Source organism: Abramis brama (genome assembly GCF_963993115.1).
Source record: "Abramis brama genome assembly, chromosome: 8".
Taxonomy (NCBI): Eukaryota; Metazoa; Chordata; class Actinopteri; order Cypriniformes; family Leuciscidae; genus Abramis; species Abramis brama.
In genome coordinates, this window is record NC_139970.1 from 34,200,627 (window position 1) to 34,224,770 (window position 24,144).

The 24,144-nt window shown below is 36.8% G+C and overlaps 1 protein-coding gene across 1 annotated transcript in view; it reads left to right on the forward strand.

The window, feature by feature from the left end:
• Nucleotides 1–24,144, forward strand: part of gli2a (GLI family zinc finger 2a) — a 78,213-nt gene that overhangs the window by 6,176 nt on the left and 47,893 nt on the right. Inside the window, exon 2 of the mRNA XM_084123164.1 lies at nucleotides 10,145–10,266. Within this exon, the coding sequence (XP_083979290.1) occupies nucleotides 10,152–10,266 (115 nt within the window). The 5' untranslated portion in view covers nucleotides 10,145–10,151. The remainder of the gene's footprint in view (nucleotides 1–10,144; nucleotides 10,267–24,144) is intronic.

Below are 24,144 nucleotides of genomic sequence, written 5' to 3' on the forward strand. Positions count from 1 at the left end.
AGCTTTGATGTGCTAGTTAATTAATTCCTGAAGGGCTGCTGACGGGCTATCCAGTTCTTCATTATGGGAACCTCTTCACAGTGGTTGTCTGTATCGTTATTACAGTTATTGTATCATCTTCACAGCCTGTGAGTCGCAGTTTACCCTCTCACTGTTGCACGCTCAAACAATAGCACCCTGTTCCAAGTGTTTGTTGTCAAAGCTAATCGGATGCAGAAACCGAGTCTGAACTGCACAGAGGCCACCAGCGGTTCAGCAGGGTAGTCTTCTGTTTCCGGAGTTATTGAAAACGGAGAAGTCGATGCAAGGGAGTTGTGATTTATCAGGCGGCCTCCCAGCTCCTGACCAGACTTGCAAGGAATGGAGTGGGTAGATAGATCAGTCTCATTGCGTTCCATAGGATGAGCAGGGAGATCCAAAGAGGAGCGCTGAATTCCTGCCAGGCCACAGACTCCTCCAACAGACTGGAAGACGAGCTGGATGTGTTGAGCAAGGAGAAGCCATGTGGTAATCTTTAGCAATCAGCCCGCTTGTTCCCCCGTCACACATGTCCACTCCCGCTCGTGGCCTCTCCCTGAACGCCGCGCTGGATCACGGCCAGGCTCACTGTGGAATTCTCTCACTACGTTATGCTGGATAAGGATCATGTGTGTCCCTGTCATCATCTCGCAGTGTATTCCCGGTGTAGCTTAAATATATGACTCCCCACATTGGGGTAGTTAGAACAGTGTGCATCTCAAAGACTAGAAACATTCATGAAAAGGGATGGGAAAATAGTTTTTTCATTGTACCACAGTTTTTTTTGAAAGAACCTTTACACAGCCCTTGCCATACAAACTTCTGGTTCCATCATCCTGAAGTCTGTGGGATTTTTTTTTTTTTTGTTGGTTAAATGGCTGAAATGAGGTCTGTGGAAAGTTCAGGATTTTTATTCTTTTATTCTATGACATAAAATACATTAGTAATACCCTACTCCATGTTTTTTAAGCTTTTATATGTCTTGAAGAAGACTTGCTAGCAAGTGGCTAAATGGGACTACAGAGGTTGTTGGGGACATTAAACATCACCGTGACCGAACAGTAAATCACTCATTAGTCTACTTTTACAGCCTTGTTGGGTTTATACTCTTGCAAACTATTCTAATTCAAACTTTTCAACTTGAAGATTTTAAATAATGATTAAAAGATTTGTCTGAAGTTTACCGGTGTTAATGTTGAAGTCATGTGACCATGACTAACTAAACTTTTTTGAATTCAAAATTCATATAATTTGAATTGGTTTATGAATGTTATATTGATAAGTATGTAAGAATCATAAACTTTTGTTGGTATTTTCTACAATAATCCAAAAGCCTATTGGCTTTTTGTCGAGGGAACCAGGGTGAAGCAGTACCTCATCCCTGCAGCGGTCTATTGTATAACTTCAGAAAACTTTAGTTTGGACCACTTTTATGATGCTTTTATGGTCAATTTTGTACTTTTTGGAGCTTTACAGCCCCTGGTCACTCACTATAGACCTTATTCAAAGCAGTGTCATGAAAGCGAGGCTGTGAGGGATAGACTTGCTGTGTTTTCAATGGCATCTGCTGTAAAAAGCTCCTAGATCACTTGTAATTTTCCACTGCTCATTTTGTTTGGAGGTTTTTGTCGACTGCAGTTTCTTGAAAAGATATTTTAACAGTGTTTAACTGTTGTTGTTTGGCAAGAACTAGATAATAATTGACCAAAAAAGGTTTGGAACAACATGCGGGTGAGTAAATAATGACTGAATATGTATTTTTAGCTGATTTCTTTGAAACAAATTCATAGTCTCATTAGTGCTGACCGATAATCTGAATGTTTCTAATTGTCCAACATACAGACGGGTAAGTGTCAGGGTGTAAAGCAGCTGGTAGAGTTGGGAATCCGCACAGACACCATCACACGTTACAGATACCAGTGTTTCTCCACCCTCTGCACCCCTGCACAGCTGACAGACCCCTGACTTGCAAAACAGACAACAAAAAAAGCTGTAAAATAAGATCACACATGCCGACACCATGAAGAAATCATCAGAGAGATCTAGATAACAGAAGATCTAAACTTTGAACTAAGATGAGCATACCTAAGGGTTCAGGTTTAGAATGACTTTATATGTGACCATGGTGATGGACCGATATTTTCAAGTTTGTGCATGTATAAACCAAACAGTGAAATGATATTATGAAATGGACCCTATGACTCTAAATTCTGATTGGATGAGACGCGTTCTTTGCTGATAAATTGTGTTCACTCCATTCATAAATAGTCAGTTAGCTAATGAACTACATTACTTGCTTTTGTTTATTCTGATTATTAATGAATATTAAACAGTAAATGCATTTAAACAATATTTAAATATTGCCTTTTCTGACATTTTATGAATACAAAAACTATATTAAAAACAACGTTTAATACTTTTCTGCACTGTAAAATAAAAAGTTTCTGCCTTAAATTGAAGTACAATCAACTTGTATGTTTAATGCATTTCAACTTAAATTACATTAAACTGACTTAAAAAAAATGAGTTGAATCTTATATAACTTAAAAAAGTTGAAGATTGCTTAACTTATTTTGATGAGTTAAAGTAATATAAAAACATATTATCATAACTTATTGATCATATAAAATATTTTGCAGTGTATAGTGATTTTCCTATTTATATATATTTTTATTTTGAGTAATTGAATTATTACAAAAAGAGAAAATACAATTGTTAAAATACATTGGATGTTTTAGAACATGCATAATCCCAAGAACAGTCATGTGCTGTTTATGCGGTCGGCATTCATAATGTTTCCTTAGCCTAAATGATATTTACTCTTAATCATACAGTACACCCTCAAGCTGCCGAGCCAAACTGTACAATAAAATACGTCCCATTCAGTAAGTTAGCTGCTAATTACGTTGAAACTACATTACACCGCAACTATAATTTCTTTCACAAGCATGTAATTAACATTTGTGTCTGTTTCTTTCTGGGAGGACAGACGGAGGGATGACAGCTGGGCCTGTAGCGAGAGAGCGCTAACTACCCATTTGGTTTAGTGACCCGAGCAAATGGTGTGCAGAGAGAGCAAATTCTTTCATGAGATCTGTGATGTGACACGCAACAGCTGCACTACGCTCTGTTAAAGTATCCTCTCAGTAAGCCTCACCTTATTTATAAACACTTGTAGTATAAACACAGCTCTCATAACGATTTAATTAGGTGCACAAACATATACAACGGCATTCTCAGCGCACTCAACGGAGCTTCGCAGAGACCCTCGCTGGGACAGTTTCTTAAACGATAGACTTGGTTGTAAAGTAAACATCTGTTTCAGATTTTTAGGAGGACAAAGAGATCAAGCACAGGATATTGCACATATGCAGGGGTTTAGGGTTGGGGGGGATGGGTAAGGTCATCATCTGGTCTTTTCCCTGCTGTCAGTGTTGAGAGGAGGATGTTATAGTTCTGCTGCTTTGCTATGAATGTAATCTCCATGCTCATTCATATTGATCTCTGCATCAGGTTTGTTACGGAAGTCAATAGTAAGATATTCTGATTCCAACATTGACTGGGTGCAGCGTTGTCATATATTCTGGCTTGTTATATTTAATGCCTGTTGATATGTAGCGAGCTCTTGGAGCTGAAATGCTCACGGACAATAAACATCAAAGACAAATTAAGAAGGAAAATGTCAAATACTTTTGTCTGGTAGTAAGCATTAATTGAGAACAACATTTCAAGCGAAATTAAAAAGTTGAAAAAGATTAAAAATTGTGCTTTTGTTTTAGAAGAATGCCATAAAATCTTGACTTTAAATGATCAAGATCTACTGTAGGTAGAAATTTGCTGAACTGTGTTCTTTTGGGGTGGGTTCCTTGAGTTGAGGAGATTTTAAAAGGTTAGTTCACCCCAAAATGAAAAAAAATTAATGAACTCTTCATTAATGTTTTTTTTTTTTTTTTTTGGTGGAAACCGTGATACTTTATTTCCAGGATTCTTTGATGAATATAAAGTTCAAAAGAACAGCATTTGTTTAAATAGAAAACTTTTAACATCATAAATGCCTTTACTGTCACTTTTGATCAATTGAATGCATCCTTGCGGAATAAAATGATACATTTCTAAAAAATAAATAAAAAAAAGATGGCATACGATAATGTTATAGTGTGTTATCACTAAAAAGTGTTGTAATTTTATCTCAGTTGAAGTAATTAGAAAGTGGCCACATTATAATATAGAGAAAGCAATTAGTGATTAATTATTGATAACCGTTTTGGAGTAACTTCCCTGACCCTGCTGACTTGGATAACATTACAAGCATGAAGTGCATCTAATGTCACCATGTTCCTGGATTACAAGATTAAGGTTAAGTGTAAAGAAATAATCTTGTCTAATCACTTTGCTCTAGAATTTGTCTTTTGAATATAACTCTCACTTGCATTTATAACTGTACAGATGAAGAAGCCGTGATTTATGTCCTCACCATGGTTCTGTGCAAAAGACACGATGCCACAGAAGACTAGAGAGATCCTCAAATAAGAGGAAGTTTGTGTTGTGTGAGAGGCAAGCTGTAACACTGTTGAAAATAAATGATGCTCCAAGCCAAGCATGTTCATGTCATTAGCATACAACAAGTGTTTATTGAGCTGTTTATTTATCTGTTTATCCTTTGGATTGTTCTTCTGCTAAAGCCGCCTTTCCACTGCGCACAACATTCGCATTCGATTGTCGCATTTCACCCCCTGGTGTCAGTCGCAAGGAACTTTGAAATTGGTTGTGAAGCAACCGTTACCCTCGGCTATTCACAATTGTAAAATTAATGATTTTAATGAATATAATGCATGCATGAATATATCCACACAAAACGAATGACCCTCAATACATCTAATATAAAAAACAGTCGATTTTATAGAGCTAATCAATATAAATATTGATTTAATAATGATACAAATATTTTTTCAGCCATAATTATTAATAACCGTCATTTTGCAGGAATAGCGTTTACATTAAAGTATTGAAATATTGGTAATTCCAGAGCCCGTCTACGGAGAGCCTTGGCACTTCCTATTAGCCCCATTGTATAGATCTTGGTTGCAGTTCCATTAGAATTCCACTGGAGGTGATCGCGGGCGAGTGCAGACTGAATGGGAGTCTATGGGGCTAGATGGCTAAATGTGTCTCTTTCACCCGATTGCCGTTGAGAAATCTCAGATTTTATTGTAGGTTTTGCAAGTTCAACATTGGTTATAGGTCGAAAGTTGAATGAACGAGTACTTATGTCCTTTCGATTTCTTACAGGTTGAGTTGTTGTTGCCCATAACACGCTAGCATTCTGCTAATTAACGCTGATTGGTCAGTGAAGGACTGATTACGACCAGAGATACCGCTTGATGGCATCGTGGCATCCGAAGCGGGACCAGAAACAAACAAAACAAAAACTCTTCTAGCACGTGTATTTACCTGTGTCAGCTGTGTTGTCAATGCCTCGAGAGAAAAGAAAGTGCAGAGCGCGAAAGCACCAGAGTGAGTGAAGGATTGCCGTGAAGCAGTATCTCTGGTCGTACGATGTGTGTGACGTCATTGACATTTTAAAAGACTTTTTAAAGCAAATAAGTGACCTTTCGAATACAACATTCAAATTACTAGACAAAAAATTATATCCTGAGAAAAGTGGATTTTGATGGGTATTTCGCCATAGACCTCCATTCATTCTGCACTCGCCTGCGAGCGCCCCCGCATGGACAGAGACGTGTTACTGCAGCCAGTCCAGAAACCGGAAGTAAGCAGAGAGTGCCAATTCTCTTCCTATTAGACATTCTCTGGTAATTCTAGCTTCGCGCTCATAGTTTTGATTAGAATACATCACATCCGGTCGACCGGTCACATACGGTCTAGCCGCAGAAGTTCAGATATTTCAACGCATCCGAAGCTCAAATCGGATCCGAAATTTCCGCATACGCATATGATCGGAACTCCCCGCAGCTCCCGTACGACTCTCCATTGGAACGACGGCTGTCGTTTGTCGTTTGCAGTGGAAAGGCGGCTTAAGAGCTTATGATGCTACTGGAGTGTTGAACAGAAGCGTGGACTTCTAGAATTGCAGTCATCATTTATTGATTAAAAAAAATCGTCAGCTCTATAAGATGGTACAAGGTGTTTCTTCAGCATCAGTTTGATTGTTCAGAAGGGCCACATGGTTTTCTCTCAAATTATCTCTCATTTTTGTCCTTTTTTCACCCTCCCAGTCCTTTGGGGTGTCTTTTTCACACCTGTTGCTTCCTTTCAGACTGATGACAGGCACAGAAAGAAGCAGTCAAAGCTGCCTGTCATGTATTCAGGGAAAATGAAGAAAAGTTCATGGAGCTTCCTGGAAGAAAAACACTTTTGACACTTTTGCAGTCCACATAATTGCTGGTGTTAAGTAGTCAGTGTAATTGCTTTCCTAAAAAATGGAGGGAAAGTTGTGTGAAGATAAAGTGGATTGTGTCCAGCTTTATTGCTTGACTTCACTCGTCTTTGTCAAACTATTGGCTGGAAGGGAAATCAAATTTACAAGAAGTTAAAGTTAATGAAATATCCTCCTTCTGCTCTTCCCTTGCAGCTCACTTTTCGTGGAAACGCCATCAGTTCTAATCATTATCTGTGATTGTGGATTTGTGAAGGTGGTCTACACGGAGTGTTCAAAGGGGGGATTTTTGTGAGCGGTCACGGCTGAACTTTCTGGCCCAGCAGTAGGTGGGGTAATGCGGTAGGGGGCGGCTATGGAGGATTAGCCTGCAGGCCTGCGTGATCTCACACCCCTCTGTCATGCGGACCTGAGATTCTGATCCTTTTCGCACGCTGCATTTGTCAAAGCAGCCACGCAGAAGAACAGAGTTGCTTTCTTGTCGTTTTTCCCCCCTCACCGCCACCTGTCCACTCGGTTATGTACACCTGTACTGTCAGATCTTTTCATCAAAGGGTCAGAGTTCGGTTTAGACTACAGACCGTGACAAGAAAATGGCAATATGGGGTACTGATATATTGGCTATGCAAATCAAACGGTAGAATTTGGGCCATTTTGGGATGATTAGCCATACCAGGTTAGCCTTTTAGCCTTAACTTTTGAACCAATAGCTAACAACCCTGCCATTTGAATAATGTGAGACTTTTTTGTGAATTTTTAAATTGAATAAGAATGTTTTTTTTCATACACAAATACACACATATATATATAATATAATATTTATACATATAAATAATTCTAAATTTCTAAATCTTTTATGCCAAAAATCATTAGGATATTAAGTAAAGAAAAATTTCCTTCCGTAAATATATAAAACATTTATTTTTGTAAGTGAATGCAGCACAATCGCGAAGATAAATGGACAACTTTAAAGGCCATTTTCTCAATATTTCGATTTTTTTTTGCACCCTCAGATTCCAAATTTTCAAATAGTTGTATCTCGGGCAAATATTGTCCTTTCAAAAAATGTACCCATGTGACTGGTTGTGTGGTCCATGGTCACATATGTGTATACACTCAAATGTGTTTGAAAGAAGTCTCTTATTCTCATCAAGCCTGATTTATTTGATAAAAAATAGTAATATTGTGAAATATTATTACAATTAAAAATAATGCTTTTCTATTTGAATATACTTTAAAATATCATTTATTTTTGTGATGCAAAGTTTAATTTTCATCCGCCATTACTCCAGTCTTCGGTGTCACATTCTAGAAATCATTCTAATATGCTGATTTATTATCAATGTTGGAAACAGTTGTGCTGCTTAATATATTTTTTTATAACCTATTATACTTTATTACGATTCTTTGATGATAAAAAAGGAAAAAAAAACAAACAAAAAGAACAGCATTTATTTAAAATAGAAATCTTTTGTAACACTATACACTACTGTTTAAAATGTTGGGGTCAGTAGTTTTTTTTTATCTTTTTTTAAAGAAATGAATACATATATATATATATATATATATATATATATATATATATATATATATATATATATATATATATATATATATATATATATATATATATATATATAATCGTTGAAGTATTGAAAGGACTCCTTGTATGATGGATGTTATTGAAATTATAATGATTGATCATCTTTGACAGGTGTTTATGAGTCATTGTTGCTGTGCGTGTATTCCAGGGCAGCTTTGGCTGCAGTAATAGATGTTTCTGGCAAATAAAGGTGACCAGAGCCAGTAATAGCATGTTTGTGTTTGACTAATGTCCTCAAACAGGGATTCATTTCATTTAACATTCTCTTCTAACAATCGTGGTAATGATATGGAACAAGAAAAACTTTGAGTCCTGGAAGGTGGTTTCCATAAGAGACGTATAGAAATGTCCCAGTTGTTATAATTGGCCTGTGTACATTTGATGACAACACAGAGTTCACAAGCAGCATTAGGAGGCCTCATTATTAATGTATAAATGAATCCTTTGACAGCTACAATGTTTAGTTACATCTATGAAGAGGTGTCAGTGAGACAGGATGGCAAATGTACCCTCTTGGCTAACAAGTAGTGAGACAGATGCTGGCCAACTCCAACAGTCCACCTCTAATCGGCTTATCTTGGCAAAGGGATGTTTGACTGGCACGAGAAAAGGCTGATGAATGTGGCCACAGGTACTCTTACAGGATACTGAACATAAGAAAATTACATTTTGAATTAGCATGTAGAAACAACATTCAAAAGGTCAAAAGGAAAGCATCATTTAGTTTGCATGCATCATTTTCCTTTTGGAGCACACTGCAAATAATATGCTAGTTATTTTCTCTAATGGGCTGTTGTTATATGATTGCAAAAAAAAAAAAAAAACATTTGTTTGTTTTGGTAGAAGGAAAATATAAAGTGTATCACAATGTGACTTGTCTCACAATTAGATTTTTTTTTTTTTTTTTTTTACAGGCCTCCAAATACCGCAGTCTATACCCAAGTGAAAAATAAATGTACTAAAATGTATTTTATACTACAAATACATTCACATATTTATGTACTTAATATAAATACAATGCAATTGTACTTTTGGTATACTAAATTGGTATTTAAAGTCTGCTAAATTGGAACCACTAATTTTGTACTTAAAACACTTTAGTTATCCGAAAATAGTGCTAAGGTCCTACTAACAATATACTTAAGTATATTTTATTGTGCTAAAGTGGAACTATTGATGCACTTTAAATATCTTGCATTTAAAAACTGATATTATAGATCATACTATCCTTAATAGTGATATTAAAACACATTTTAGGCTTAATATTAATAAATGTGCATTGTGCAATAAAGAAGTGCTCCAAATCAAGTTGAACTATAATATTAATGTCAGTAATTCTCAAGCAATATGTCAGTAAATATGTTAATGGGTTTGTAGTATACTTAGTATGAAATAAATGTATTTTAAATACATTTTGATATAGATTTTTTTCACTAGGGCAGGGCTTCTTGATTATGATTATTAATATAATTAATACAAATAAATGATTATTTTGGTCAGTATTGAGACTTTAAGCCTTGCTTCTAAACGTATGGTATAAAGTATAAACATACTTGTTAATTTGCTGAAGAACAAACAACATGGGCAGCCACAATCAGAGACTGAATGGCCTCAGTCTGGACCTCTTTTTAAGTCCTAAACCGCTCGCTGTTTGCTCTGAACCAAGGATAATCTTGTAGGTTACACAAAGTTAAACAAGCGGCGTGCTGCCAAGTCATCTGCCTTCAGCACAGGCACTTGAGCGCTCTGACAGAGCTGCCATAGAGGAGGTACTCTGCACGCTCTCTGCTTTGTCTCTTCTGGTAACATGGCATTTCTATAACGGCTCCTCTAAGCTCTTAAAACAAACAGACAAGTCATGAGACGGGGCAGAGGGAAGTGAAGGATTTTTCTGTAGAATTGTAGTTTATATAATGGAAACATTTCAGTCACTCTGAAGATTTCATGCATTTGTAGGTCTTTCGAGGGAAGTGATCATATTAAATTTTGCATCAGTCGTATGTTTTTAAAAACCTATCGATGACAGGTTGCGACAGGTTTTTGTCCGCTAAGCTACTTCGTAGCATGTTTCAGGTCATCTATTTGTGTGACTCAGAAGACAGTAAAAATCATTTTTTCTCTTTCAGGCTCATCATGGAGACCACAAGTCCCAGCACCACAGAAAAGAAGGAATGCAAGGGGTCAGGCCTGGATGGCAGTAGTTTCTCAGACCTTCCCAAAAAGCCCTCACCGACCACAGCATCTCGAGGTACTGTGTTCTCAAATGGAAAAGGTGCATTGTCTTATTTTTCTGATGTTTAACTACTTTCTTTCCTATCCCAGTAAATTGTGCAGAGGCTATTCGTAGCTTGACTTGTGAAGTGTGACTCTGGCGCTTTTCAAAACTTTTTCTTTATTTGTTTTTGTTGTCCTACTACCAAAGGGTTACAGTTAGCTGGCTAGCATGGCTCAGTTTGCCCCTGGTGGTAAATGCTGAAACTCCATTGATGACCAGGAGTGTTTGGGAAACCAGTTTAGAACAGTGTTATTTTAGTATTATTTATATACTATTATAGTATTTATTAATTTATTAATATGCTTTTATTTTTATATTTTCAGTTTTCATCGTAATTTGTAAAAAAAAAAAAAAAATGTTTCAACTTGGCTTTAATTTATTTTTATTTGTTTTATTTTTAGTAATTCTGGTACTTAGATTAGTACCAATCAGTTAGATGCGATGGCAACATTGAACAACACGTTTTTCATTTAATATTTTATATTTTGTTTCAGTTTTATTTCAATCATTAAAAAACAATTTTTAATGGTTTGGCTGTTACTATTATTATTATTTTAAGTTAAATTTGGTATGCTTAGTAGTTTGTTAAATTATTTAATTAAAAAATATTTCAAATTATTATTGATCATAATTTTGACATTTTGACAAAAATATTAGTTTTAAATTATTATTAAGACCCTAGAATACGCCAAATTAGAAAAGACTCGTTCATAAATCGGCTGAGAGATGTATAGAAATTCATTGTGTATCGGACCGGTTTGCTCGTGTATCACTTGTTGACTCAAAGATGCAAAGGAAAGAGTGAAGAGAATGGACGAGAGGCTGTACATGTTTAAAAGATGTCAGTGAATGTGTGATGAAAACCCTTCTCTAACTAGGTTGAAAGACCTTGTTCTTACCTCCAGAGTATAAATGTTATAAATTTCTTAAAGCTTCAGGGAGAGCAGTGGACTGCGCTGTCCATCTGACAAACATGAAGATGGTGAAAGACCTTTGAAATGCTAATGACCTGCTCATATTATGGCATCGTACTGTTTAATGAGGGGTTTGGTGGCCTGCCATAAGAAAGCAATGATCATAAATTGTTTAAGTCAAAAGTAGAAATAGGGCATCGGTGTACCCGCTCTTCAGAAGGGTGTTATTTTTTGTCTCAGTGTATGATGTTGTGGGTTATTTTGAATGTTGAAAATACATATTTAAAACGGAAAAAATATGATTATAGGAAATGCTCAAGGAATAGTACTTCATTTCATTAGTTGCCCGCTGAAAAGGCTTTTGAATACAAACCTCAGTGATGGTGAAGGACCTTGCTCTCACCACTAGAGACCAGAAGTTTTACAAGCGTGTATAAAAAGATGTAGACAAGGAAGTTGGGATCTTTTCATGAATTTTTCATTCAATTTAGTGTTACACTGGAATGATTCTCTCAAAAATTACTCACTCTTACGTCATTCCTAACCTGTATGACTTTTTATTTCTTCTGTGAATCATAAGGAAACATTTGAAAGAATGTCCTGGTCATTTTCTTTATATGCATTTACAATAAATGGGTGATTATTACTGTTGTTACTATTGGTATATATGTCTGATTTTGTATATTGATTGTTTTTAAGAAAATTGTTAAATTATTGTAAACAATGTTTTGAAATATTTTTAAAATTGAAATACTGTTGATTGCCATGAATATAGCCATTGCTGCTGATATGGCGTTAAATCATAAATTAATAAATAAAACAATAAAAGGGTGAAGCTTTCAAAATGTATCATTCAAGTGGTCCATATGACTGAAAATTAAGTTGTTGTTCACTGAAAATCTTGTTATTCGCTCTAGTTCTCCTTAACATGTTCATAAGTGTTTAGCAATGCCCAATTCATAAACAAATGATTCTTTTGAGTCGGATCTTTTCAATGAATCACTGATCCAGTTCACAACATTGGTCTGAATGGTACGTTCACAAATAATTTTTAACAGTTTTCAAGTTACTAAGTACTTGCTGTACTTCAATTTCATTTTGAATTCATTTTAAATATAGTGCACAATATGAATAACTTTGTGCTTTTGTGTCTTTTTTTTTTTTAAGCTTGAAAGCTCCCTACTCCATTCATTGCAATTGCACTGGGGGGAAAAACAACCAGTAGGCTATCATTTTGTGTTCAACAGAAGAAAGTAAGTCATACAGGTTTGGAACGAACAGACAGAAACTATCCCTTTAAAACTCTGAAAAAGGTATTTTTCTATAAAAATGTTTGGAAAGTTACATATACTCGTTCCTGTCCCTGGAAATCTGCCTCCCTGCATGGTATTTTTCAAACCCTGCCTGTAATTGCCAATGAACCTGAAGACTTGGATTTGCTGGTTGAAGTGTGTTTGAGAGTTAGAGGATCTGAACCCTGCAGGGTGATATAGATCTCCTGGAGCAGGACTGAACTTATTTAAAGCATTTCTGAGCTATTCAATACCTTTTGTTTCATCTCACTTTTATGTCTATTTACAGCTTTTATGGTGCAGAATTTGTTTTATTGAGATCAGTTTAGTGGTTACAGGGGATCTGCAGGATTTATTAGCTGCTCGGTCCAACTGTTGTTCAGTACCTCGAGACAATGTGTGCTCAGTGTAGGTACATGATACGAAGCAGGAACAAGGAAAGGTGTCAATGTTTCAAAGGAAAATCTGCAAAGAAAATTCTCAGACCACAGCACATTCTTTCCCACCATTTCAGGCCAAATTTTAAACCGGTGTTCTCAAATTTAATGTGTCCTGACATGATCCCGGCCAAAGTCAGTCCAGTTGGCGGCCATCTTGGTAACACCCTTGGGCAGTTACTTTTAATGATGCAAGCACAGCTACTGCTGTATGAACGGCAAAGACCGAAAACTGTTTGCAAAGCTTACGCTTTAATAACTCACTACCGCTCAAAAGTTTGGGGTTGGGAAGATTTTTTTGAAGTCTCTCGTTCTCAGTAAGGCTACATTTATTTAATCAAAAATACAGTTAAAACTTTAATATTACTGATTTAAAATAACTGTCTATTCAAATCTTTTATGTAATTTAATACACTTTACAGTGTAAAATTGTGGCTGCACCACTTCAGGCAGGCTTAATTATCAATTAGTTTTGTTTGGATACCTGTATGTGGTGAGGATATTATCCCGCCCCTGCCTGGTATAATATCAGCAGATTGATGACAGGTGGTGGAGATAATTTTTCCAGGCCTTTTTCATTTGTGGAAGCACACCGAGCGGTTCTAGATTGGTCACAGACACCATGTCAGAGAAAAAGAGGTATTTCTTTATCCCTTCTAAATAGTTCTCTGTAGAGATGGTGAAGAATGGGTAAGGAGGCTGGGTGGGAGGAGCACAGAGCAGTACGGCGGGCAGCCCAGGGGAGAGAGGCAGTCCACCAGGGGTCAAGCCACTGGCAGAGAAAAATGTGGCTTAAAAAGCCGCTCTATCCACACACAGCCCACTCTAAAGGGACAGCCACTAATCTTCCTGAGAAAGGGATTTATTCTCTTTTTTTCCTCCGCCTTTCCTTTCTGTTTCTCTAAATGAGGCCCTTCCGCTGCAGTGGGTTTTCTGGTCCAGAGAAAGAGGATCTCTGACAGGATAGCATGAGCAGGCTGCATTTAGCCTATACTGGAGTTGTAGGGTTTTTTCTTCTTCCAGTTGTTTACCAGTTTGTCATGTCTTGGAACTATTACAAGTTGTATGCACACATGCACATATGATCTTTTTTTTCTGTAAAATTCTCCAAAATGGTAAAAAGCACCATAAAACTGTCATAAATAGTAGTCTATACTACTAAGTGCTTTGTTCCAATTGTTTTTAGCTGTACTATAGTTTGTGTGATGAATTTAAGACATTAATCTGTACCCCTGTACTTGAATATGGCATCTTTAATGGGGTCGCACATTGGGTGACAAGCGCAGTACTATGTCTTCCAATGCTTTGTTTTCTATTAGTGTTTCAGTAATAAGTTTGTCTTTTTGTGGCTTGAATAAAGTCTATGCTTCAGATAGAGAAATATCATAATATAGATCACCCTTTTGCTTTCCTTTTACATTAATGGCACTTTGTTCATTCTTTTAAATGAACTCTGGGTCTATACAGTGATTAGATTCACTACTGCCATCTTGTGTAACCGGCTTTAGTCAATATGCTAGAACCATTGGCGTTGTTACCATTGGCGATGTAAACCAGCACAAACCCTACAAATTTAGGGCATGAAACGATTAGTTACTTTTTCTCTTGCTTTCGAAACTACCTCAGTCAATACTGACCCCACCATTGCCCGACACCCGAGAAGTCATGCTGGCAGCTTACAGGAAGGCCTATTGACTGAGTCTGATTTTTTGTTCCTGTCAGATGTGTGACCGCCCACTATCTGGAACAGACTGCAGTCTTTGCAGAAGATTGATATCATTTTAGAGTGGGAAATACTTTCATTTCGGCTTCCCAAAAGGTGACCAAGACTGTGTAAAAGCACCTAGCCTTGATCCTTCCTCGACAAGAAAAACTAAAGGATAATTTTATTGCTGTCTTAATTTTTCTTCCCATTTTGTTATTTTGTGCTGCTTGTTCTCTCTGTGTGGAAACAAGCTCTTTCACCAGCAGTTAAAGGGATTTGTGCAAAGTTTCCTTCATGTGGCTTTTATAAACAGTTAAGTAAAATGGCTTTCCAAGATCCCCCTGCTCTCCTCATCTTAAATTTCACATGGGGGACTGACCAGCCCCAAAAGGGGATTTAAAGATTAGATATGGTAAGTGAAAGCAGGGGGATGTCTTGATTTTTGTTTTTTCGAAGAGTCCACAGGCATTTGATTGTGGCATAAAGTCTACTTGAAAAACATGAGATTCTGATCAAGAAGTTGAAGAAGTAGCTCCTCTCCCTTCCACACTCATTAAAGAAAGTAAAAGTCAGAGAAGTGGTGCCCTACATACGGAATGAGACTGGAAAAAGGAAGTCCAGTGCACTTTTCCTTCAAGTTTGCTTGGATTCGGTCACATGGGTTTTAGTCTTTTTACTTTTCGACAGTTTGATGTTAAAAAAAATGTCTGGTGTATTTCGAACATTAGTGTGCTTGAAAATAAAGAATAATATATGTACACTGTTAACATCTGAGTTCTGAGGAATATTTAAAGTGCTCTGAAAGTACTTTTTTTTTTTTTTTTTTTAAACAGCCTTGTGCATTGCAAACTTTGAGAAGATCCGCTATTACAAGGGAAGACAAACTCGTTTTGACCCATTTCTCATATGTTGTATCTGCCAGACATAACGCGTTGACAACGATACACCCACCACACAAAGATACAATGCATAACTGACTGAGAAATGAAAGAATGTGCCTCTGATATTACTTTAATGCTGAAAGGCTCCTTGCTTCAAAGCCCCTTGTTAAAAGTCAAAAAGAGGGAGCTTTAGGCAACGTCTGCGCACATAAATCTCTCCATACTGGAGACATCCACACACACAGGGTCCAAAGACAACATGTTACATTCCAGGGCGTTTACAAGCAGTGGGAGAGGAGTAAGGAGCAATATATGGATGCTCCGGGGGATTAGCCCACTCCCCTTCTCCTTCCCTGTTCTTCTCTGCCTCCTTTTTTCTCCTTTTTTTTTTTTTTTAACAGCGTGCCATTCCCAGCATGAACCGTTTAGTCCTGACTTCAAACTCTGAGATAATTCCATCCATTTTATGTTTCCTAGTGTGCATTCAAAGGCTTTGGAGACTCGCTCACACACAGGTGTTTTTGGTGGCCCCTTTACTGTCATTTTTTACTTTATTGAGAATGAAAGATTAGAATACATGTATAAGGCTTGGGCTCAGGCAGCATACGGTGAAATTAGGCCTGTACCTAACACGTCTGTACTGTCGTTAATGAAAACAGGGTGCGAACCTCTACCCACACACAGTCCTGAGCCAGACTCGCATCCCAGTGAGGCATGACAGGAAGAGAATGTCTGAAGTCTTCCAGACATTTACAGAGGATAAACAAAGACTCAATTTGTAACTTTGCTTCATTACAATAAACAGAAAAAAAGCTATTTTTAAGCATTTGTAATGATGCACTCTTTTCATGTATGTATTAATTCAGGGCATATACAGGCATTTAGGGATGCACAAAAATATTTGGGACCATATTAAAGATGTTTATTTTTTATTTATTGCTGTCAGTCAATATTGGATATTTAATTGCTAATTTGATCTATTTTTACATTTATATTGGCTCATTTAGAGTTCATCTTTAACAACATTAACAATTTAATTACATTGTTAAATGTAATTTTTAGCAAATCAAAATGAATATACATTTTTCATTCTGTACATTATAATGTTGCAATGACTAAATGTGACTAAAAGTGGATTTTAGTTTTTATAGAATGCACTTGTAGCATTTAAAAGTCGTTTTTAAAGATGGTCTTAATTTTCATTTATATAACAATTTAATATCGGACATTTATTGGATATTGCCCATAACATAAAAACAGCTAATCGCTACTGGCATAAATTTCAAAATCGGGGCATCCCTATAGGCAAAAGTAACTCACAGTACCATAGTGAGTATGCTGTACAAAAAAACATTTGAATTTTATTTTCTAATGTTATAACTTGTTCTTTTTTTAACTTCTTTTTTTTAGTTGACTGTGAAAGGCGTTAGAAACTGTAAACCAAGAAGGGCGGAGCCTAGCAAATGGTCCGTTTTTTCAGAATACGGGGACCATTGCAGGAGGTCTGCTCAGAAATGTATGTTAAATATAATATCTCGAAGCACATTTATCAAATGCACAGCTGCAGAGGGTCTAGAATATGCTGCTTTCCAGGGAAATTTTCCCACAGATCAGCGGTTGGTGTGTCAGCAGGTTGTCCTGCATTGAAGACAGGCGGAGGGGGGCCGACAGCAGTAGTCATTTCTGGACACGCTCCAAGGACAGGGCCTAGATGCGCTATAGTAAACTGTGCGACCAGCAAAATAAGCAGAGGGGGTTGATTGTGTAAATGCAGTCTGTCAAGTGATAACAAACAGAGGAATCCTCCGACCGCGGGTGGACAGACAGACGCACAGAAGCATGCGGTTGGCTCCTTTGGCCATTCATTCAAGTACTGAATGTCAGTGGTCAGTGCTGTAGTAGCTCTGTCATACACTTTTTGTTGCACAGTATCATAGATAGATTGGCAAATTAACCACGTCAGGACTGTATCAACACAATCCTTTCCTGTTATCTTTGTGCCCTTGATAGGATGGCAGTGACCTAGTGATGGATCTGGGCTACTAACATAACAGTTGCGGGAATAAATCCAGATAGTAGTAACCCATGATAACTCCACCAAAGCACTGAATCCAAGATTGCAAAGGGGAGACTGTTTCTGTTATTAATCTACGGTAGTCACTTTGGGTAAAATATGGATGCTTGCAAGTAACAAGTACTACTTGTATGCTGTATTCCAGATGTTCTGAAATTATACTTTAGCTTTTGGTGAGAAACAGACTGAAATTTAAGTCATTATTCAGTTATCATTTTTCCCTCCAATGAGCTGTTAACTCGAGAACCACTGCGACTAAATGAATGAGTCAGTGATTTGTACTTGAGAACAAAATCAGTTTGATTCATGAATGAATCACTCATACTGGATTTGTGAACCAAATATCTGACTAAAAAGAAAGATTGGTTCACAAACCAAATAGCAACTTCTGTTGTGAACTTGTAAACTCTCAGTGAACGAGTCAATGAGAGCTGGGATGAATGTGAAAACATTTGTAAATAATGACATAAAATTCAGTCTGGTATCAGAAGACATTCAATATATATATAGAATATATATATATATATATATATATATATATATATATATATATATATATATATATATATATATATATATATATATATATATATATATATATATATATATATATATATATATATATATATATAATATACACTCACCTAAAGGATTATTAGGAACACCATACTAATACTGTGTTTGACCCCCTTTCGCCTTCAGAACTGCCTTAATTCTACGTGGCATTGATTCAACAAGGTGCTGAAAGCATTCTTTAGAAATGTTGGCCCATATTGATAGGATAGCATCTTGCAATTGATGGAGATTTGTGGGATGCACATCCAGGGCACGAAGCTCCCGTTCCACCACATCCCAAAGATGCTCTATTGGGTTGAGATCTGGTGACTGTGGGGGCCATTTTAGTACAGTGAACTCATTGTCATGTTCAAGAAACCAATTTGAAATGATTCGAGCTTTGTGACATGGTGCATTATCCTGCTGGAAGTAGCCATCAGAGGATGGGTACATGGTGGTCATAAAGGGATGGACATGGTCAGAAACAATGCTCAGATAGGCCGTGGCATTTAAACGATGCCAAAATTGGCACTAAGGGGCCTAAAGTGTGCCAAGAAAACATCCCCCACACCATTACACCACCACCACCAGCCTGCACAGTGGTAATAAGGCATGATGGATCTATGTTCTCATTCTGTTTACGCCAAATTCTGACTCTACCATCTGAATGTCTCAACAGAAATCGAGACTCATCAGACCAGGCAACATTTTTCCAGTCTTCAACTGTCCAATTTTGGTGAGCTCGTGCAAATTGTAGCCTCTTTTTCCTATTTGTAGTGGAGATGAGTGGTACCCGGTGGGGTCTTCTGCTGTTGTAGCCCATCCGCCTCAAGGTTGTGCGTGTTGTGGCTTCACAAATGCTTTGCTGCATACCTCGGTTGTAACGAGTGGTTATTTCAGTCAAAGTTGCTCTTCTATCAGCTTCAATCAGTCGGCCCATTCTCCTCTGACCTCTAGCATCAACAAGGCATTTTCGCCCACAGGACTGCCGCATACTGGATGTTTTTCCCTTTTCACACCATTCTTTGTAAACCCTAGAAATGGTTGTGCGTGAAAATCCCAGTAACTGAGCAGATTGTGAAATACTCAGACCGGCCCGTCTGGCACCAACAACCATGCCACGCTCAAAATGGCTTAAATCACCTTTCTTTCCCATTCTGACATTCAGTTTGGAGTTCAGGAGATTGTCTTGACCAGGACCACACCCCTAAATGCATTGAAGCAACATATATATATATATATGTATATGTATATGTGTATATATATATATATATATATATATATATATGTGTATATGTGTATATATGTAGATATGTATATATAGATATAGATATAGATAGATAGATAGATAGATAGATAGATAGATAGATAGATAGATAGATTCAATATATACTATATTGAATATACAATATATATTCAATATATACTGTTCTTCAAAAAGCCTTAGAAATGTAATAAGTGTGTGTGTGTATATACACACACACACACACACACACACACACACACATTACATTTCTAAGGCTTTTTGAAGAACGGTTCATTGTAATTGCATGGAAAAGGGCAACTAGTACAGTCTTGAAAACATATTTTGTGTTTAACAGAAGAAAAAAAAATTACAGGTTTGGAATGACATAATGGTGAATAAATGATGACTGAACTATTTCTCTGAGACTTGGTTTTCAGCTAAGACTCTAATGAAACCAAAAATCATTCAGAGAGGATATTGTTTAAAGTGGTAGGGGGGAAAAATCCTCAGAAATGTCTGCTGTGCACTTTTCTTCATTTGTAAGGAGAAATTTGAAGCCTTATGTGGGGCTTGCCATGTTAGCTAGCTGGCTCTTTGAATTTCCGCCTTTCAGATTTGATTGATTCGCAGAACAAGTGCCCGTAAACCTGCTGGTTGAAATGTCAGAGTAAACAGCGTTAAGAAAATAATACATGGATAGCCATTTGCTCAGATTTGCTGAAGCACTGGCCTCAAGAGGAAGCGTCCGGATGTACAGTATCATATGTACTGCTCACTCCTCTCCTTCTGTGTGGCCTGTGGGCAGCAGGGAAAAGCTGCCAGAGACCAAAATCTTTTGGAATTTTGAAAGCTTGTACATGGGAAATGGAATCAAAATGTTTCCTTACTCATTTGCTGCTTGTAAAAGCCAGCTCACACTGCTGGCAGCAGCTTACAGTCTTAATCATTCTTAAAACAATTTTCCCAAAATAAGTCTGGCTTATGTTAAGAGAAGAAGTGAAAAAAAAAAGTGTAGCTTTCAGGAAAATGGACATCATTTCCAAATGAAATCCATGCCATCGGAATACTTATTCGGCTGGAACCACCGCCTACACACCCAAACGGTTCAGAAAGCAGGTTTTTGGTCATGCAAAGTCCAAGTTCAAGGTCCGTCTGATTCTTCAGGTATAAATTAGTGTGAATTTAAACTCTGTTGTGGCTCAGGTAATTTCCCACAGTGTAAACTATGCATTCTTGGTCTGTGCTTCAAAGAGAAAAAAAAAGGTCATTGCATGGCACCAGCAGATACGGACTTGTTCCCGGCCCCAGCGTTCCTTCTAACCCTCCTCCTCCTGGAGCCGAGCGGTTTAACCTGGATCCAGTAGGATAGTATCTTATCTTTGACTCACACGGCATGAGACCGATGGAATAAACAAGACATGCACTTGACATGTTGTGGCATGGAGCCATGAAGGTATCAACAAAGGTATGAAAGATCAAAAAGTAACAGGAAGCAAAATCTCAAACGTTTCAGCATGTATTTGTGCTCAATCACAATGTTCTGATAATGTACAGTGAATTATGGGATTTAAAGGCTAGTAAAAGATACATTTCTTTACGGAGAAATCAAACATAACAGTATTTGATTACAGTGGTCGCTGCCATTTTTAAGTGACGTCACATCGAAAATACACTACCATTCAAAAGTTTGGGGTCAGATAATTTTTTTGTTCAATTTTGAATAAATGTTCATTTGAACTTTCTATTCATCAAAAAAATGGTCACAGTTTCCACAAAATATTTAGCAGAACAACAGTTATCAACATTTATAAAAAAAAGAAATGTTTCTTGAGCAGCAAATCAGCAGAATGATTTCTGAAGGATCATGTGACACTGAAGAATGGAGCAATGATGCTGAAAATTCAGCTTTGCCATCACTGGAATAAATTACATTTTTAAATGTATTAAAATAGAACATTTATTTTAAATTGTAATAATATTTCACAATATTACTGTTTTTAAACAAATAAATGCAGCCTTGGTGAGCATGAGAGACTTCTTTGAAAAAACTTCAAACTTGCTGCTTAATGTTTCATGATTACAACATTAATTTTTAAAATATTTGTTTTAATTAATTTTATTGATTAGTTGTTGTAATCCTACATTTTGCAGTTTTAAATTATTATCACTTAAATTCTTATTTCATAGTGTTTTTTTGTTGACTGTATTTGTATTAGAATATAACTTTTTGTTCCCCTCGTGTGTTTCTGTAACATTCAGTTAATTTGTTATGTATTCATTAGCTCTTCACTAGTGTTTGGGACATAGCCAATTAGAAGTCTTCTCCAGGTAACGTTTTCTTCTGTCAAGCGAGTCTCGCCCTGCTGGCAGCGACAGAGAGGCGTCTGGAGCCAGAGGGAGCTGTGCCGGCTCTGCCAAGAGCAGGAGGCCAAAAAGGAACATAGTTTCTCCCACACAACCCACCACTTAATAGCATAAACATCATTGCCTTTATATTACCATTGTTTGCGCAACCACAGAATAGCTAAATGGATTGAGAGCAATGTTGACTGAGACCTCGTCACTGACAGACTGAATTGTAGTGTTGGGCCAGTGTGTAAATATGCTTTCTCTTATCTAATTCAAGTAGTCAGCGAATACCGCAGGCATTCAGAGCAGGCCTCCGCTGTGTCAGCGCACAGATATCATCCAGCAGTCTTTTGATTTGCCTTTTTACTTTGCTGATAGATTTCAATGGAAAATCATTTAACAAAGCGAAGTATGTTCTCAAGAGTTGATTTCAAATTCACACCCAAGGGAATGTTATCTTATGTACACACACACATTTATTTATTTGTTTATTTATTTCAGTTGATATTGGATATTTAATTGTGCATGGTCATTTACTGTTTATTTTTACATTTAGATTACCTCGCTTTAAATAAACCTTTAAAAAAAATATTAATAATTTAATAACATACTCAAGTGTCATTTTTGCTTAATGAATACAATTTTTTCAGACTGTATATTATAATGGTGTGATGCCTAAATTGTTGGGGGGGGGGGGCATTTTTGTAATTTTTTTTTTTCACTAATGTACAGCAGTATAGATTCATTTCGGCCATTTACTTATTTTAATATTTACTGGCCTTTAAGGCTTTCCATTCAAAGCAGTATGCTTACTGTTATTAGAGGCTATATTTTTTTCCAGAATCAGGCATGTCTGTTATTGCAGGTGGGTTCATGCTAACTCTGGAAATGGAGCCTGCTTATCCCCCTAAATAGACCTTGTGTTCTCATCTGTTTGTGTAGCCCAATTCTGACACCTCAAGAAACCTCGAGCTGGCAGGTTGTCAAATGCTCTGAGACACTGTAATTGGCATATAACTGCTAATGATAATGTGCTCAAACAGAAGAATACTCAGTGTGACACACTCGCATGTTCAGTTCACACAAACTATATTTATATAGATATTTATGCATTAATCTATCTATCATTCTGTCTGTCTGTTTATATCTATCTGTGTCTGTCATTCTATCTATAGTTCTGTCTGTCTATCGTTCTGTATCTGTATGTCTGTCATTCTATCTATCGTTCTATCTGTCTATCATTCTTTATCTATCTGTCTGTCATTCTATCTATCGTTCTATCTGTCTATCGTTCTGTATTTATCTGTCTGTCATTCTATCTATCGTTCTATCCTTCTGTCTATCGTTCAATCATTCTGTCTATCGTTCTATCATTCTCTGTCGATCTATCTGTCTGTCATTCTATCTATCGTTCTATCCTTCTGCCTGTCTATCTTTCAATCATTTTATCGTTCTATCATTCTCTGTCTGTCTGTCTGTCATTCTATCTATCTGTCTATCTGTCTGACGTTCTATCTATCTTTGTATTGTTCTGTCTCTCTGTCTATCTATCGTTCTATCCTTCTGTCTGTCTATCGTTCTATCATTCTGTCTATTGTTCTATCTATCTATCTGTCTGTCATTCTATCTGTCGTTCTGTCCTTCTGTCTATCGTTCAATCATTCTCTGTCTAGCGTTCTATCATTCTCTGTCTATCTATCTATCTGTCATTCTATCTATCGTTATATCCTTCTGCCTGTCTATCGTTCAATCATTTTATCGTTCTGTCATTCTCTGTCTGTCTGTCATTCTATCTATCTGTCTATCGTTCTGTCTGTCTCATTCTATCTATTGTTTTATCTATGTATCTATCTATCTATCTATCTATCTATCTATCTATCTATCTATCTATCTGTCTTTCTGTCTGACGTTCTATCTATCTTTCTGTCTATATATTGTCTATCTATCGTTCTATCCTTCTATCTATCGTTCTATCCTTCTGTCTGTCTATCGTTCTATCATTCTGTCTATTGTTCTGTCTATCTATCTGTCTGTCAATCTATCGTTCTATCCTTCTGTCTATCGTTCAATCATTTTATCGTTCTATCATTCTCTGTCTGTCTGTCTGTCATTCTATCTATCTGTCTATCGTTCTGTCTGTCTCATTCTATGTATCGTTTTATCTATGTATATATCTATCTGTCTGTCTGTCTGTCCATCTGTCTGACGTTCTATCCATCTTTCTGTCTATATATTGTTCTGTCTCTGTCTATCTATCGTTCTATCATTCCCTGTGTATCGTTATATCTGTCTGTTATTCTATCTATCTTTGTCTATATACTGTATTGGTCTGTCTATCTATATGTCTATCTATCGTTCTGTCGTTCTATCATGCTATTATTCCGTCTGTCTGTCTGTC